General features: G+C 39.7%; 1 protein-coding gene and 1 long non-coding RNA gene across 3 annotated transcripts in view; one reads left to right on the forward strand and one right to left on the reverse strand.

Moving 5' to 3' along the window:
- MTAP (methylthioadenosine phosphorylase) overlaps positions 1-1501 on the reverse strand; it is a 32702-nt gene extending 31201 nt beyond the window's left edge. For both annotated transcript variants that reach the window (XM_068926974.1, XM_068926976.1), the window contains exon 1: positions 1368-1501. In XM_068926974.1, coding sequence (XP_068783075.1) covers positions 1368-1433 — 66 coding nt within the window. In that variant the 5' untranslated portion in view covers positions 1434-1501. The remainder of the gene's footprint in view (positions 1-1367) is intronic.
- On the forward strand, positions 1349-17281 carry LOC104145489 (uncharacterized). Its single transcript, XR_011137677.1, has 3 exons — positions 1349-1486; positions 2244-4606; positions 9355-17281. It is a non-coding gene; the product is annotated as an uncharacterized lncRNA (long non-coding RNA).
- Positions 17282-18783: the final 1502 nt, after the last annotated feature.

Genomic DNA, 18783 nt, shown 5'->3' on the forward strand with positions numbered 1-18783 from the left:
AGCATGCAGTGGAAGTAAACACGCAGTCATTATTACAGTATATTCTATCTCAAACGCTGGGATGAAGAGCAACAAATCTAAACCTATCAGATAGTTATCACAGCACTAAGCAGAAAAACCAAAACACTTTTTTCTACGGCAGTCTAAGTACTAATCACATTTCAAGTTTATGCCTGTCTTTGCCTACTACTTGCTCAAGTACCACAAGAGCTTCAAGACACAATTCTCTGTCCACACTTGTCCATTTAAGACTGGATTTCTAGACACAAATAAAGGTTAAGCATTGTTACTATCAGCTATGAGCCTTTGTGAGAGCTATAAAACAATGAATCTATCTATATTTTTCCTTTCTATTTGCGGGATAAGAAGAAGGAGATGGTATTAAAAAGACTTTTACTTAGAAGGGCACAAACAGGAAGCTGCAAGCAACTTACAGTTAAAAGTTAACAAATCTGGAGTTTCAGCCTATTTGTTCTGCTCAGCTGCAATGCAGGCATACTTAAAAGTAAACTTCGTAAACACAGAGGATAGACAAACTTTGGTTAAGTTAAAAAAACTGAGTGCTACTGCGGAAAACTCTTTTGTGTGGTCCAGCTCTGTAACTATCACTGTTCTCTTCCAGCATAAATTACTCTCCTCTGTGCACACTCCAGAACAGAAGAACTGTGCAGGGAGCTGCTCAAGCAAGAAAAGACAGTCCAGTCCACGCCCTTGGGGGAAGCCACAAACACGGAGGGCGCCGTCGGGCCAACCCCGGGCTGATGATCTGCAGGAGCACCGACAGTGTGTTCACCGCCTCAGATGTGCTGAAAACGGCTGAAGATTCGTAACAGAAACTATCAAGGCTGCAAACGATCCTGCCGTGAAGAGAAATCCTGATGGCTTTTTTTTTTTTGGGGGGGGGCGGGGGAAAGTGTGAAACAGGCTGGTTTGAGCGGCGCTCAGTTCCGCTGAGCGCGGCCCAAGCGGCGGCGGCGGCCACGCGGGCCTCCCGCCTGCCACACGCCGACATGGCGACCGCGGCCGCCGCCACCCGCACCCGCCGGCGGGCCAGACGGCGGGCGGCAAGGGGCGGGGGAAGGGCCCTTCTCGCGCGGGCGACGGTCCAGAAGGGAACGGGCCTGCCAGGGAGCGAGCAAGGGACGCGGTGGAGCGAAGGCCCACCTCCGCATGGCCTCCGCCCATGCGCTGTGCGCGGAGCTGCGAGCCGCGTGGCCGGCAGCCTCCCGCCCCTCCGCCTCGCACGCCCGCGGCCAGCCCGAAGGGAGGCGGCAGGCGGGGTGGGGTCGGAGGCGGTGGTGGGCGTCGGCTGCCGCCCCCGCTCCTCAGCCCCCTCCCTAGCCGCCTGGGCGCTGAGCCGCTCTTACCTTAACGGCAGCGGCCATCTTAGCGGAAAAAGGGGCGTCGCTGAAAGACGCCTCGCCCGCCTCCATCCCCCCACCCCGCGGCCCCAACCGCTGGCCCTGGCAGAGGAGCGCGGCAGTCCGTGAGTGAGCGGAGGGGCCCGCGGGCAGGGGAGCCCCCGCAGGGCAGGGCAGGGCAGGGCAGGGCAGGGCGGGCCGAGCCGCCGCCGCCGCCGCCGCCGCCGCCGCCCGGGGCAGAGGTGTTGGGGGAGGGGAGGGGGGCGGCGCGCGGGCGGCCGTTGGGCGCGCAGACGGCCGTTGGGCGCGCGGGCGGGGAGCCGGCGCTCGCTGCCAGGTGGCGGCGTGTGTGAGCGCTCAGGGCGGGCTGAGGGGACGCCGAGGGCGAAGGGAGGGGGGCGGGGGGAGCCCAGCACGTAGGGGCAGCGCCGGGGGCGAGCGTCGCTCGTTCCCGTGTCTCGAAGGCACCGGGGTGCCGTTTCTAAGTCAGCCGAGGGGCGGCCGCGGCCGCGCCCCCTCAGCGGTGCGCGGCGCCGGCGGAGAGCGGCTTCCGCAGGCCGTGTGGTAGCTGAGGCCTCGTCAGGGGCAGGGCAGGAGGCGGGAGGACGGCGGAGGCCGGGGAGACGTGGTGGAGAGGAAACACAGCTCTGGGCAGAGCTGTAGCAGTCTCTACGTCTCTATCTAGTATCAGTCTTTCGTCCCTTACAAATACTGAATTGTGTCGACTGGATAAGCATATGGGTGCTGAAAACAAACGTACAGTAAACTTTGCAATTCTTTAGCGGATAATTAGGAAAATAAGATGCAGAATGATCTCTTGGGGTGGTCTCTGTTTTGTTACGAGTTTGGATCAGAGCACGCTAACAAGACTGCTTTTTTCAGGATATCGCCTCTCCAGAAGTCGGTATTGCTACCCTGTTGGTTCTTGAGTTTTTGTTGTAACTCACAGCGTTATTATCGGAGTCCTAGTGTACACTTTCTGAACCGCAGCATTTGAACCTCTGCAGAATATTTGGAAACATAGCTGTCATCTATTCCATAAACCGAGCAATGTTATTATCTGCTTGAACTGTATTCTCAGTACAAGATTTTAACGTATTTTTGAAAGTTTTCATCTCGGAAGCACTTTTATTGAAGTCAATGAGAATACTGCTATGTATAAATATTTCTTGGAATCAGGCCCAGGATACCTATCCTGCTTTCTTTTTGATATTTCTTACGTGAAACTCTGAGAATCTTCTGAAACTCTTGAGCATCTTCTGTCACTGGGTGTGGTACATAAATACTCTTCTAAGCTCTTCCATGGTTCTACCGGAGAGTTTTCAACCAATGGCACAATATAATAAAAACAAATTATTCGTCTTCTCACATTGCTAAATATATGCTAAAGATGCTAATCATTGATTGACTTTGGCTGTTTAAGACCTAAGTTTTAGCTTGTGCATATTTCAGCCAGACCACCTACCGTATTCTCGGAGACACTCCTGCTTTCTCCCCCAAACTCTTCACTTTGACAACAGAGCGTGTTACTAAATAACGCTGCAAGGTCTGTGGATGATGCAATAGAACAACAACATAAAGCAGGAAGTTCTGATTAGTTCTGGCTTGTCTGAAATGTCAAGAAAAAGGGCAAAACATCTAGCTCTGGCCTGGAAAAATTGTTAAATTTACGTTGTTTGGAACTAAGTTGAAGAGTTTTATCTTTATTTGAAAATCAATTCATTTAAAAGTTCAATATGATTTAAATTAAGGGTAGTATTTCAGTATCTGTAAATGATTCTGAGAACAAACTTGAGCATATTTTTTTAAAAAAATGAACTAGGTGTTGTATTTTCTTCCTGAAATGTACACATATACAAAGTACGTATGTTTAGCTCTTCAGTGTTAATATAGCTTGCAGTGAGCTAAAAAGGTAAAAGCGCTATCATAATTTATGAATAATTACAATTTTCCCATTTTTGGTATATTTCTTGTTTCAACAAATCTGTGTGTTTAAGCAGAGCATTTCAGCATGACATATAAACCTGTATCTTGAGAACTATGTGTAGTCTTGATTCATATATGCATTTTATTAATACATATAGATAGAGGTATATATGCAAAATTTAAAACTTTGAAAAAATGGCTCTATCTTGTTAATTATAAGAACCTATTTTTAATAGTACTTACCTATCAGAAATACCTCAGCTGTCCAGAGGAGGCATTACTAAGCCAACAGAGAGAGAAGGAGATGGATCAAGTTACATGGTAACTTCTTCGATGCTGCACAATATAGTAATAACATCATACTAGGATTGAAATCTATCATTTTTTTCCTCTTTCTAGCTTAGCCTTTCTATTCAACCTGTATGTTCACCTTTACTCTTTGCTACATATAATATTTTTGTGAATAATTTGGGCAAGTCCCTCTGCTTAATTCTACTATAATTTTCTTGTGTTGGATTGCTTACGAAAAACATTTGCTGTGTTGCAGTATTCATCTTTTACCACAACTATGTACAACTATGTAGTCCGTTTGGTTTTTTGGTTTGTTTTTTTGTTTTTCTCTTTGAATACGACAGCTCACCTTGTTTAAGCAGCCTGAAAATATTCACTACCCTGACTCCCAGGGATGATAAAGTAAGAATCTCTTCTTACTCTCACTTGCAGCTTATGCTGTCTGTTTCTGCATAGGATGCTCCTCTAGGAGTTTTGTTCTACAGCAGTCCAAAGAGGTATCAGCTTTCCAGCTTTATGCTTACAAACTCTCTGTAGTACTACATATTTTTTATGGGTATATTACTCTATATAGAGCTTTGTATATTTCCTGCGTAAATCTGAACGCAGAACAGTGATTAGAAGACACTAATTAGTCTTCAGTGAGAAATTTTGAGCTGGAAATTCGAAGGAAGCTTTACTACATGCAGTTTTAGAACATCTGAACAACTGTTTTGGCACATTCCAGATAGCAGGTGGAAAGCTCATATTCAGAACCAGAAAAAGGGAGTTGAGACACTGAATCTTGCAGACAAGCTAAGTATCTTTTCAAATTTAATACCATGCTTGTTTACTGTGAAAAAGAAACGGAACCTGTAATAAAAACCTGTATCAATATGAAATGTTACATTCCTTTTTGAAGTCAAGTGACTGTCAACCAGCAGCCAGTGAAGTCTCCTCATCCATACCAGCTGATAACCTAGCTGAAGCCGTATGTGCATTTAAGCCTTTGAAAGGATCTCATTCTGAAAGGATCTATTCTGTCACAGGTAAGAAATACTGCTTTGTGAAATAAGCATTTTAAAATGCTTGATTTTCTGGTGGCCATATGCTTTTGGTAAGTCAGTTCTGAATAGTTTAACATCTTGTCATAGAACTAAAAGGTGGAATCTGGTTCAGTGAGAGTTCCTCAGTAAACTGTAATGAAGAAGTTCTTAACTAAGCATTTATCATTGTGGGCTGCTTCAGCTATCACATATCTGTGTTTTGAAAACTAGTCCGTTTTCTCCAACAACCCTGTAAAACTGGAAGCAGGCAGTCAAAAAAAGAAAGTTTTGATTTCAGGGTGAACGTACATTTTTAAAATGACAGCACTTACAGGATTAGTAGATACGTTGTAATTTCAGTTTGTAATTTCATTTGTGACATCACTGAACCACTTGAAATAAAATTGCAGCTTAGTACTTCCCAGAGGGTGTACTTTGTACTTCATGTCGTAAAGGATGGAATGTAAATCAATTTATCTGAATAAAAATAAGTCATCCAGTGCAGTTTCATTTCAGTTTTACAAAAAAGAGAGACATGTGCAAGGACTTTGAGTCTCTGTGCTTCATTTTCTCAGTATTTCAGGTGATTGTGGGTCACGGGGAGTGCTTCCATGGCTTAATTACAAATGAGACAACGTTCTTGCACATTCTTATACTTTATACCACTCACAAAAGTACAGAGGAACCCTGAGATGAAAAGAAATATTTATATTTTCAGATTAAGGCTCTTCAGAGTCTTAAATGCAAAGTGTCATTTTTATGCCTCAAGAGCGTCATGGTGGGAGTCGATATGTAGCAAATAACTGAAAACTCTGGCCTTCCTAGAAGTGCCGACTGTAAGGTCTGACAGTTTGAGGTCCCTGTAACTACTGAACAGATTTGGCTGTATGCGTGGTAGAGTTGTGTAACCCAGCCAAATGAATATGTAACATTCCTGTTGGTGTACTAAGTACTACCTAAAATTCATGTAAGTGTATTGTTTAGTTAAGTACTTACGGAAAACAAAATCAGTCTGTGTGTCAGAAGACAGTTCTTCACAGTGCAAACCTGCCTAGGGAGAAGAGGGTATCATGTTGTGATCAGAAAATAAGGACATAGGGACTCCTGAGTTTTAATTTCCCTTGTGACATAAAATTCTTTTGTGGATTTAAGTAATTTAAACTCTATCCTTTCTGTATAGTGATAATCATAATGATAGTCAACCATAGCTACTTTAAAGGGGTGTTCAGATTAGCTGGAGAGTGTTTATGAAAATGCTTTGAAGATGAAAAGCACCATATCAAGGCAAAAGGTCTTATTATTTTTCATTATAACAAAAACTGCTATGAAGAAATAATAGGGCTGTGTACACATAGCTGACCTTTGAATTGCTCTTGCTAAAGCTACTTCAAAGAGAAAACATTCATATTAAAGAGAGGGGAAAATAAAAACTCGGTCAAGTCAAATTTACCCTCCACATTCATTGAAACAGATCTCAATGTCAGGAGTTCCCATTATGCTTTACTGTTTGTAGACTTTTTTGTGTCTGTCCCACAAACACACAATTTATTTCAATAGCCATGGAGGATTGCACACATGTCAAAGGGAGAACATTCTTGATGTGCTTCTATAGCAGCCAGGAGTTGACACAAAGAGGAAGACCATATTCGCCATATGCTATATTACAAAACAAGCTTGTTCTTGCACATTGCATGTAAGTTATCTGTTTTCTCCTGTATACTGGAACCACTTTGCTGGACCCAGTCCTCAAGATGATCATTTAAAGTTTCAGCTGACCTCAAAGAAAAATGAGGGTGAGGTATTTGGTGTCAGGACTAACGCTTTTTAAGCATAAATAGCTTCAAGGCTGCTATATGGAAGCATCTAAACATCCTGGCCAGGAATATTTGAAAAGCTTAGTTTCCAGCCCTTTACTGTTATCCGCTGAATTCATTGCTGCACAGCTCCCCTATGAAGCGGAAGTGTCTGTGAGCTCTCCCAAAGCATGCCAGTAAAAGGCTAACCAGGAAAGTTCAAGCAGCCTTCCTCAGTAGTAGTAGTGAGGATGGCTGTCTTTATATTGGCCGTGCTGTGGGACTCTTAACAGTTTTCACTGGTCCATGTATTTGTAAATTGAGCAGTTGGCTTTTCCCTCATTGGCAAGTAGTGCCAAGTGTCTTCAAGTGACTGTTTTAGGAATACAGAAGTGACAGGAAATCCCTTCGCTAGCATGATTTTTTCTCTAGAAGAAATCATGAAGAAACTAACCGCATCTGCTTTAAAGTTGTTCTGTGCTCATTGAATACTAACTAGCCTAATGAGCTCAAGACTCCACAGCCCAGACCAGACAGAGCAACTCTGTTTTGGAAGTGAAAGGAGGAAAGTTTTCCAGCTTACAACTAATTTACTGATCTGGTATTTTTTAAATCTTCCATGCACACTGTATCAGGAATATAAAATCTACTACAAGATAATCAGGTCCATAATCTTGACATCTGAAGTTACTATCACAAGTTACTACAGGAAAATAAAATCCATACTGTAATTAACTAGTTGTACATTTCTTTCTCATTGTACTGTATGACCTCAAAGTACACGGCTGAGTTTTGCTCCTTTTTGCTGCCACAGAGGAAAAGGGGAAGGTGAGATGATGCAGGAAATGATTATGGAAGATCACCACTATTAGAGTTAATAAGTGCACTGGTCTGCTAGAATTAGAGAGGTTTGTGCTTCTCCCCCCATGCCCAGTTGTCATACATGCAGTACATGAATGCATCTTATCACCTGTTCATAAAAGTGCTTATAAAAGTAATCTAATTAGGTATAGCATAAGCTGCCTTCCCATGTGACTCTGCTAGAACTTGCTCAGTCCTGATTTATAACCTGCTTTTACTCCTGATATTTTAACTGATGTATCAGCTTTAGCTTTACATGCACCATGTGAAAAAAAAAAGGGGGGAAGAACGAAAATGATTGACATAAATTTTCCATTGATTAGCATTGAGGTGGAATTATTTGGACTGCAGTGAACTGAGTTTACATGTAACAGTAGTTTGACTTCATCTTCCTGTGTTTTCCTTGGCTCTACTCAGAGAGAAGTTCTGTATGACTTCGATGACTAAAAGATAGGTAGGCGCTACCCCCCAGCAAAAGATGATTGTAAACTGCCCCACCAGGGGATGAGGCCTAGGAGGCCTCATGTATCTGATTCAGATTGCCTCCCTTCATTGCTGCAGGGGTACAGATGCTTAGTGTTGGCCCAATGTGTCAATCAATTTCTACATGCTCATCCCACACAGTCTTGCTGCAAGCTGTGGCCAATGAGTAGTGGCAGTGGGGCGAAACGTTCACCTAATTCCTGTCTCTACCTGCTCCCCTTATGTAGGCCCACAGTCCTTTTTATTCCTGTATAGTTAAGACTGTTGGTCCAGTGGATCCTCTGTAGAGGTGAAAAAGGGGAATATTTATGGCTTCATTTAGAAGTTTGCTGGTACTTCTAGCCAACATCTGGCCGTGCTGTTCCAGATAAAACCCACATCACATTTTCCTGTGAGTTCTTTGCAGGTACAGCTTATGTCCTTCAGCAATGTGATTTAATTCTAATGGGAAAATAACTCATTTTCCTTGTATGAGGTGGTACTTTGCTAATGTAGCCTGTGTGGCTATACCAGTTAAGCCTTGCTGTATATATCATCTCCCAACTCATTATCCAGCTCTAAATAGCAACTAAAAATAAGGCCCGTGCATCTTACCTGAAAAGGGGGGTTTTATATGTCTCTTTTAAATTGCAGTCTTCCAATATAATGAAACAGATGCTTGAGCTAGGAAGGTGACAAGTTAAAAAGAGTTTTAATTCAGTAACTACTGTAAAATATTGAGAGTGAAGATAAGAGGTATTTAAAAGATTACGTTTAATATTTCAGTTGGTCTCATTATAGAATGACTGATACCCTGCTGTTAGAGGAGCAAAATAAAACACCCAAACCAAAGGACATTCCAGATTAGTAAAGTGATAGTGCTCCTAACAAAGGGTTCATGTCTGCTGATACACATTATGTGTATGGCACTTATCTTACTATAACTGAGAAATACGCAATATTTCGAAAGTATTACTCATAATAAAACCCAGGAAAGATAGGAAAAATATTTACAGATGATAGACTAAGGGCTTGAGAAAGAAAGAGGCCTACTGAAATACCTTAGACCTCAGCTGGAACTCTGTATCTGACTTCCTGATTGGGTACATGGGGAGACACACGCACCTCAGAATGAGACACCAAGAGAGGTGTCCTTAGGAGCTAGCTGGGTAAATTCTGTGTTGTCTCTGCTACCAAGGGAGTCTTTTGGTAAAGATAAAGAGTGAATGCAGCGTAATCCCGTGGAACACTTCTGTCATGTTGAAGTACCAAAAACAGCACTGAGATGCATCTTTGCACCAAGGACAGTGTGTGTGTGTTTGTTTGTTTGTTTTAAATTTTGACCAGAGATGCTTCTGGTTTAACACTTCCTAACTGACAATTTCCACAGGTTCTAATCAACTCCATGATTAAACAGGGGAAAGTATTTTCAGTGAAAAATCTGAACCTGTCCATCTTCTTGCTCAAATACTTTTCAAATACCAGCTTACAAATTAATATTTGGGTACTGCTAATATTTTCATTAAAATCTTACATGCACTATTTTCCTTTCTCATCAAAACTCACAATGAATAGTTGTCTTTTAAGGTTTTGCTTCTATTTCTATGATCTGCTCAGAAACACATCTCTTTGCAGACAAAATTGCCCTGTCTGCAAAGAGAAGGGAGAGAATTTGCCAGAAAGCCTTTTCCAGGAGAATTCTCTGCATTCCACCGCTGAAGGGAGTACACTGGTGCATCCTCAGAAATCTCCACCCAATCATCCCTAAGATGGAGTCACAAGGAAAAAAACAATTGATCATAACAGGGAATCTCCATCAGATGCTTATGTGATAGAAGGAGTTTTCAGAGGCTGAAATTTTGTCAGTGAAGAAAGGTATAGCTAATTTCCAGTGCAGAGGTGAACTTCACTATTTGCTTCTGAGTGCAAAGATTTAAGACAGAGCTCTAAGGTAAAAATCACAGTTCTCTTCGGAAATAATTCGGATCAACATTCTGCACTGTTGTTTTTCACAGCTGTAATAAATAGAACATGATTAATAGTAGTATTGTGCAGAGTGTCTCTCTTCTATTACTGTCTGGCAGTAGCCATCAGACTACTTGTATAAGGAAAAATCTATAGTGTCAACAAGCAAAAGTGCTATTAACTGTGATGACAGTGCTGCACAGCTGCTCTGCATGTAATGAGACAGTCTCTGCTTCAAAGAATTTTTACTGTTTACACAAATTTAAACAGGCAAAGAGAAAATGAGGCAGAAAGAGAAGTGACCTAAACTACTCAAGCAGTGAAAATAACTGAAGTAGAATCCAGGTCGCCTGACTCCCAACCACATACTTCTTTCACTGAACCACAATAAGTTATACTTACCAAGCTCCCTCAAGAAACAGTACGTTTTACTGGTCCAAATGTTAGTTTTGGGCTTACCTGCATTAAGAAATCATCCTGATTCTGCTATTCAGTCATTGTCCCGCCCACCCTCCTAACAGCTCGACCCTCTGTGCCCCTCTCAGTTTAAAAAACAGGACTTTGTCAAAGCTTCCCCAACTTTCCTCAGGACAATGCTTAAGAATACATTTGAATTTTAATGACTTCACAGAATTCTCAAACACTTGTGGAAAGCAGAGAGCACAGGAGAAAACCATGATCATCTCTAGAATTAATCAGTCAGTTATATAAAATAGTAATAATTTTATTACTGTAATAAAATAATTGTTGAAAAACAAACACACAGATAGAAGAAAGTGTTTAACAGGCTTGTGATCACTGCAGTCACCATTGCTCTTTTAAAAACTGCCATCTTTCCTGTTTTCTGATTTAATAAGAGTAGATTTATTAAAAACTTGATTTTTTAAGTTTAAAAGTTACAATATCATCCTTTTTTTTCTAAGCAATTAATATACATCTTTTGATGAATAGATTGGAAGAGTTATGCTGGGATAACTGGTTTGTCTCGTTACTAGCATGCATTATCAAAATTATTTGAGTTAAACAAACTTTCAGAAACTGTCAAAAGCTATTAGCAGTGTAAAGCCCTGCAGCCGTAAAGGAGCTTGGTATCTTGATGGTTTTGCCATGAAAAAAAAAACAGCCAGAGGATACGATGTATTGCATAGACATACTGCAGGCACCTGTAGGGACGTTCACAGTTGGCCCGTGGTTTGGATTTGTGGAAAATTAAGAGATGTACAGTCTGAGAGGTCATGTGGTTGAAGAGCTTTTCTTGTCATGACTGAAATGGGATATACCACAGTTTATGGATTTAGTAGGAACTAAAAGACAAAATTATTGCTGGAGGATACAAAATGGAGCTAGATTACTTTGCTAAATGAAGAGGCATTTAAAGAAATTATTCTCAATGCGCTATTTAGAAAGTACTTAAGTCATTGCCTTTGGTGGGGCTTCTGAGGAATCCATTTTCGACCAGTATGTAGGAGAACTGCTCACACTGCAACTGATTGCATGATTCATTTAGAATATAGAAAGGAGGGTTGAGTGAGAGAATAAAGAAAGGTTGGCAGAGTCACAAAATAAATAGAACTTGATGTGTGGGCAGGCAGGACACAGTGCTATCCCATGCTGTGTGGGTGTACATATTGATGGCCTGAATACGCTGCCTTCTATTGTTAAGAAAAAGGTTCTTGTTAAAAAAAATAGGCAGGACGGAAGTCGGGGATTTCAAAAGTTCTTGGCAAAGACCTTCTGAATTAGTGAGAACATGATAAGTTTAATCCCATTTGAAGGCTGGTGGTAAGTGCTCCTTTATCTTCAGTATTATTAAGAGCTGTATCACAGACATACCTTCTTTTTCAGTGAAGTTAGCCTCAAGATAATGGCTTTTTATACGAAATGCAGAAGATACTGACCAAGATTAAAAAACCAAACTAGCTTACATAAGCACCACATCTAGCTGTTTTTGCCTGATCATCTGATCTGTTTTTCAGCCGATATTAAAGGGAAATAGCTATTTATTTGTCTCTCAAAGTCAGTAAGAAACTGAAAAGAAAGCAAAGTATTGTTGCCATAGGGCTCTGCTTTTCTGCAGTCTGTGTGCTCTATTGGTCTGGGACAAAATAAGAAAATGGTGAGGCGGTATGGAAAGAGAGCACATGCTGGGTCCCTGCACCATGAACAAAAAGAGAAAAGAAAAAAGCTTGTGCTCTTTATAGACATGTAATGGTCATCTAATAATTTTAGGTCTTAATAGTCCCCTACAAAGAAAAACAAGGAGGAAAATGGGGAGAGATGAATTATTTCTTAAGCTTCACATAATTATTTTAGCCTACTTTCCTAACAGAATGATTGTTCTATCTTTGTGTCTATCTCTACCCTCACTTCTCATCCGCTCCCATTACCTTTTGACATTAATGACCAGTATCAATCCAATCCAAGAGTGATGGAGGTCTCAGCAATATCAGTTCCTGTAAGATCTGTGAAAACATGTGGCTGGATAGAGGAGGCAGAACCCGTTAATACTCCTATCACTTCTTCCAAAAGAAAAGACTAAAAAAATGTGCGTTTATTATTAAACAGAAAACCCATATGAAACATACTGGAAACGAGGCTACAGTATTTCTACTATTTAGATGGCTACTTTTTTTTTTTTTAATTGGTGCAGAGTGTGTGTGTCTGTGTGTCTGTGTCTGTGTGTGTGTCTGTATTGTAGTTACTTGGGCTCTGGTCAAAGAACCACCTGGGCACCTCAACATCTTTTTAAAGCTCGCCTCTAAGTGTGCCGCTGAGTTAAAACATACTATGTTGAAGACAGAAGCACTATGTATGTGTCTGTCATTAAGAAAAGCGGTAACTGCTGTGAGAGGTTGGACCCTTGCACCAGGTCCAGTTTCAGAGAGACACTTCATCCAAATGCTCTTCACCCTTTCTCAAAGGTGGCGATGTTTTCCATCTCTATAGGATCAAATGACTGGACAGTGTGAAAGGAAATGGAAAATCTATTAATTTGCATAAAATTCTCATAAAATTAATTCTCATTTCTCATTGTTTTGATCCAGAAGCTTATAGGTACTTGCAGAAAAAAATGTATCCTTGGGCACAAAGAGGGCAGCCTTATCACATTTCCTGTCCTCTCTTTAAAGAAAACATGTTTTATTGCTTTCTTACACCTTTTTTCCTTATCTTTCATTGTAGAGCTTAGCACATTTACTCATATGTATGGTGGCAAATACGTCTGTGCAGCAAACCTTCTCCAAGAACTGCATACTGGAATAAGTTTTAGTTTGAATTGTTCAGTGGAACAAATTCCTGTATCTTTGTCCTTCTGTATTAATACAGGGGCATATTTTGTCTAAATAAATGGACACAGTTCTCTGTCTGATAATCGTTCATTAAACCAACTTATGTGGCATCATTTGACTGGCCTTTCCAGGCCTGAGGAATGGCTCTTGTTAGATATGTTCTTTTCAGACTAGCCTGAACGAGTAGAGTTGACATGCCATTGAAATATGCTGTCTATCCACTCAGCTATTAGCTATATCATAATATCACAATATCATCCTAAACAGAATATGTAGCTAGTACTTGGTTGACTAATCAGTCTTTGCTGATACAAGTAAAATGAAAGAAATTAATAATATTCATAAATATGCCTCAAAACACATGCTTTGTCCATGTTTCTAATTAGGAAGAGCACAGAAGGAGAAAAACTCTTCGTCCTAAGAAAATCTAATTTCCTTAAAAGGAAATTGAATTTTAAATTGTATTTTGTTATTTCAGTTTTTTTCTCTCAGCCATGTCCAAGAAAAACACTCCGTTGACTTTAAAAAATAATAATAGCAAAAAATCCAAGGGATAAGGTCTTTGCTTCATAGTTAAAAATGAAGTTGTCTCTGGTCAAGATATTCTTGGTTATAGGGGTGGTGCAAAAAGTGTTAAAAACCTCTCTTTATTATATTACCAATAAATGCTATCATTTTATTTTGCTATATTGGAACAACTGCTCTAGAGAAGGGCTCGTGTTAGACATTATAGATGACAGAATTTCAGGCAAGTCTGAAGATAATTATCAGGCAAAATAGAACAAATTTACCCTAAACAGTTCATTGGCTCACAACTTACCAGTTGGCTAAGTCTTAAGATCTTTAAAGGAAAGGGGATGCCTAGCAGTCATATGATGAAATAGCTGGTGGATAGTTGTAGGAAGTTACATAAGTTTTGGATTTTACAAAATAAAAAATGCAACTGCCTAGTATTAGCAGCCCATAGATGAATGCTATGGTTAACCAACATACTACTTAATAATGCTAAAGTGACTGTATTGCTTATGCTAAAATGACAGTTTATCACACAGACACAAAAAACAAATTAAATTCAATGCACACAAATAATTTCTCATTTATTCAAACAAACATAGGTCATAACTACCATTCATTTCCAAAGCAAATTTGCAAAAAAAAGAGACAGAATTGCCTTAAATTTTCTTCCACAAACTCCCCTCCACCCCTGCAAAAAAAACCAACAAATACTTAATGTCCCCAAACATTTGGTTCTGGCATCAATCCACAACATTTTCTAAGTATTCATTAATGGTATTAAGTTTGTAAGGCAGCATTATGGAAAGCAATCAGCACTGTGTGTGAGTTCCTTTGAACTGATATCTCAAGCAGTAGATGATAATGTTATTATTTTAAATTAGGAGCTGAACCATTTCTTCATCTGCATATATATGTCTTATGTAACTTTTATTCCAGGCTACTTGCTGTAAAAATCATTTTTCTTTCTATGTTATTCTGAAACCATGGACATCTACAAGATTCAAGTGTGATGTTATCAGTTTTTTTCTTAGGTATTTGGCAGTTGTCAAGGGTTTTGAAACAAGATTGATACATTTTTTTGCTTCCTTGTCAAACAGTTCAAACAATTGTTTTATATGACGGAGTCATTAAACACTTCACATCACTGTAAAGCATGGAAGTAGTCATTTTGGCTTCAGCACTTGAAGTTACATGCTGAATCAACCAGTCCCCCACTGAAGCAATATATATTCATGCAAAATTGGAGGAAAAAGTCATATCCCTCTCTCCACAAAACAGTATAAAATGCCTGAACTTAATATAAAGCCTAGTGTTTTTTATGAAGACCATTCACAGTTATTTGAAAACCAAGTATTAAATATGTGGTTGTCAAGTAGAATAAGGATTCCGTGTCTGCCCTGGTACGATAACAAACAAAATGAATGGAGGAAGGGCCATGAATGGTTCACTCACGGCTACATACATAAGGCACAACTATGTCTGCCTTAGGGAAAGGCAGGGTTCCTACTTCTGTAAGTTGAGCTGCATAAAATTAGTTTTTGTTTATATTGCCCTGACCCCCATAACAATAGAAGTGAGTCAGCAGTGAAGGCATTTGAAAAATCCTGACACATTTTACAAAACTAGTGGTATTCCTTACAGAAATACATTACCTGAGAGGTTGGCAGAAAGACCCTTTCGTCTCTTCATGTTGATGGTTTGATTCTTGCTATGTAAGTAGAACAGTGTAGTGGTTATATTAAATTGATTAGCAAATCACAGCCCAGTGTCGAGAAGATGGCAATCTCATTACAAAAGTCCTTTGCAACTGGTAGTTTAAGCAGTGAGGCCAAGACTTTCTCATCCCTATATGAGCTCTCCCAAAGCAGGATCATGATACATTGTCAAGCTGTTGGCTGCTGACTCTGTTAGGCCTGCCATGTGGATTAATAGAAGCCTATTGATACATTACCATTCATGGTGAAAAAAAGTCTCTAAAATAGAACTTATTATTACCTCTGTGCTTTGAAATGTTTAAGTTCATTTGCTAAGCAACTTGAAAACACTGTCCTGGACAGGGAGTGATATAGCTTGGTAGTAGTCACTTATTCCGTGATATGCTGTTGGTTTGAGTATTTGCTTGGATTGCCAAAGCACACACTGAAAGACACCAGCTGCTCAGGTCTATCAGCATGTGCTTGTTTTCTCTGCTTTCAGGTACAGTAGGTAGAATTACTATCTATTGCATAATTTCACAGGTACTTTGGATTTCACTGGGAAATTTGATGAGAAAGTTTAACAAGTAGAAACTGAGAAAGTTTTACAAGTACCATACATGTAGTTAGAGTCTTTATATACTGACATGAAATCAGTAACTAGGAGCATGTTTTACAGTTGCAAAATATGCCTTTAAAGAACTAACACCGTGCCAGCCATATGGTATGGCCTCATTTGCTGCCTAATCCTGATATTTCCTCAAAGTAGTCTCACCCATGCTTTTTTGATTTTGTTTACAGAATATATTTACCAACTTTCAACAGTTCTAAAAAACAGGTATTATATAACAGGAACCTGCAGAGATCACCTGTTGAAATCCTTTTTCTAAACATGAAGAACATAATTGTTTTATGTACATAAATAGCATGTCACACAATTTTTAAATGAATTGTTATATGTGGATAAACTACCCAGGACAAGAAAGAACTATTACTTAACCGTTCACATCAGTTAATGTATGATCTTAAAAATGCAATCTGAAAAACATTATTTAAAATATTTACATAATAGTTACCAGTTGGTACTCTGATCACTTTTGTGTTCACATCTGGCTTTTCCAGGCAGCAGCTATTCCATTGCATTGCTGGAGCTTGAGATCTGTGAATGAAAAACAGTAGTATCATAATAACTGAAATGTAAAACTAATACAAGCAAAATAAGCAATTAATATGAATATAAACTACATCTGTACTAATGCATAAAGTTCAAGAAAGAATGCAGAGCAATTGGAAATCTTCATACATGAGACAGTTGCATGGCTTCTACTACTGAGATTTGCTACAGGAGTTACATGATTGAAATGTTGAAATCATTGGTGGAGACCTGTTTAGAAAGGACACGTTGGTAAAATGGGGACAGTGGTTGATTTTACACCGTTATTGACAGCTCAAAGGTCAGATGTTTTCTCTGGTAAATGACTGGATAAAGCACTGGTGGAAAACTTTTTTAAGACAGTCAGTTCAGATTTAAAAGCCAATGCATTAAGATGCTCATCTCTTCTCTAAAACACCAAAAGAAAAACTGTTACCCAGAAGTGCAGTTACAAAGATATGTGCTAGAGGACTTGAGTCAACCACTGCAATGGCTTTGGATTTTCTACAGTTCCCAGCTATCACTTCCTTTGCTACCAAAGTAGTGTAAGAAATGAGCAATTCTTTATGACGTCTCATTCTGGTAATGCTCGTGTAAATATAATTGCTAAATTAGCAGTAAGTACATTTAAGTTATCAATGATCTGTTAATGTCTTCTGTGCAAATTGAACACATACCTCTCTGGTAATAGATGTACTTAACAGTGTGAAATCACCAGTTTCCCCAAGAAGAAATTATTATTGCAGGGAGACAATTATGAGAAAATGGAAATAAAACATAGCTATGTTACAATACCGAAAAATCGAAACCAAACTGAAAAAATAAAAGCTCAAATTCCTTACTTTTGAAAAAATGGCTACTTCCAACAAACACACTTTACTACAACAATAAAGGTCTGAAGCATGCTCAATATCTAAACAATAAAATATTTAAGGGTAGGGTTAACATTTTAGTCTTCTGTGTGGTTTATGTTTTTTCTACTGATTTTATTTTTCATTTGATTTTTTTAATCAAATATTTTTAAAGGATATACTCTCCAGAATAGGGGTTTTTTTTGTGATAATGGGAGGAGAGCCAGAAAGTCGTACTGAAAAAATAGCTAGACAATCATTTTGAATGGAAAAATCAAAAATATTTAATGAAAACTCCAAACCAAAAGTATTCTAGATGAAGGAATAGAATGTCTGGAAGTTATTGTTTGAGCTGTTAAATGTACCTGTTCCTCCTTTTAGCTTACATTTCCAAAATAGATTAAATATCCTCAGAAGTCTACAGTTATTCCACAAGAGGGAGGTAGTCATGCAAGTTGTAGTGCCAGCTGGGATTATGTCTCAGAGGGAATGAAAGCTATGAAGAGGCTAAACTAAAGCTCCTGCAAAGGACCAGGACCAGATGGGCAATTTCAGTTTCCAGACAAATGGGGGTAAAAAAAGCAGATAGTTTTGGGGAAACCTTACAGTTCTTTATCTTATAGTTTCTTTAAAGAGACTGGTGGGGAGGGGGGAGAACCAGAACATCTTTAATTACAAACATATTGGGAAAGATGTATTATATATAGTATATGTATGTATAATATATGCCATATATTTTAGTAGGTACCAAAAAACCAGCTAGACTCCTAAAAACTGTATTTGGCTTCATACAAGGATCTTTATCAACTGCAACTTGGAAACACATTCATTCCAGAGCTTGGGCAAGAACATGAAAAAATAATATATGCGTATTAGAAGATTATGTACAGGAAGCTAGTTGCTCAAGTATTGTCTCCAAGTAACACTCTCTGGGGGGCATTTTCCATTAAGTTTATTTTTTGTTGTCATTAGAGAATACTAAGTACATAAAGAACATCACTTGAAGCTAGCTGAAATCAAGTCTGAAGGCCTGTGGGCCTCACTGGGTTTGGGCAGGGTGAGGGGAAGGAAGAAGCACGCCACTGATTTCAGTCAGGCTGAGGGGTCCTGCAGGGGTGACAGAGGTTCTGCACCCTGAGCCCACCTTCCTGCAGCCTTCTCTTGCTTCCCGGTCGTAACAAAACTGAGGTGATGAATTGTGACTCTCTTGTAGATGTTCTGCCCTGCTTAGCCACAACTCAGCAAATCACAACCAATGACAATTTATAGCAAATATGCTATTTGCCTGCATAACAACAACAGGAACAAATGAGTGGCTTGGACACATGCCCAACTCCATATAAAACACACATTAGGGCAGAGGCAGCCTACTTACTCATCTAATTGTGCTTCCAACCTTGACTGATAAATTTGCACATGTAAATATTATCGCTGATTTGAAAATATTCCAAAGCTTTGTTTTGAGTTATAAATCAGATCACTGGGATAACATTACGTGTATTCGAACTGTATTTTCCTCAAGAGTTACAAGAGACGCCCTCTTCTTCCCTCACACCTCAGAAATCTACATCTCAACCTTTGATTGGAGATGAAATGCG

Source organism: Struthio camelus, chromosome Z (assembly GCF_040807025.1).
Source record: "Struthio camelus isolate bStrCam1 chromosome Z, bStrCam1.hap1, whole genome shotgun sequence".
NCBI classification, from domain to species: Eukaryota; Metazoa; Chordata; class Aves; order Struthioniformes; family Struthionidae; genus Struthio; species Struthio camelus.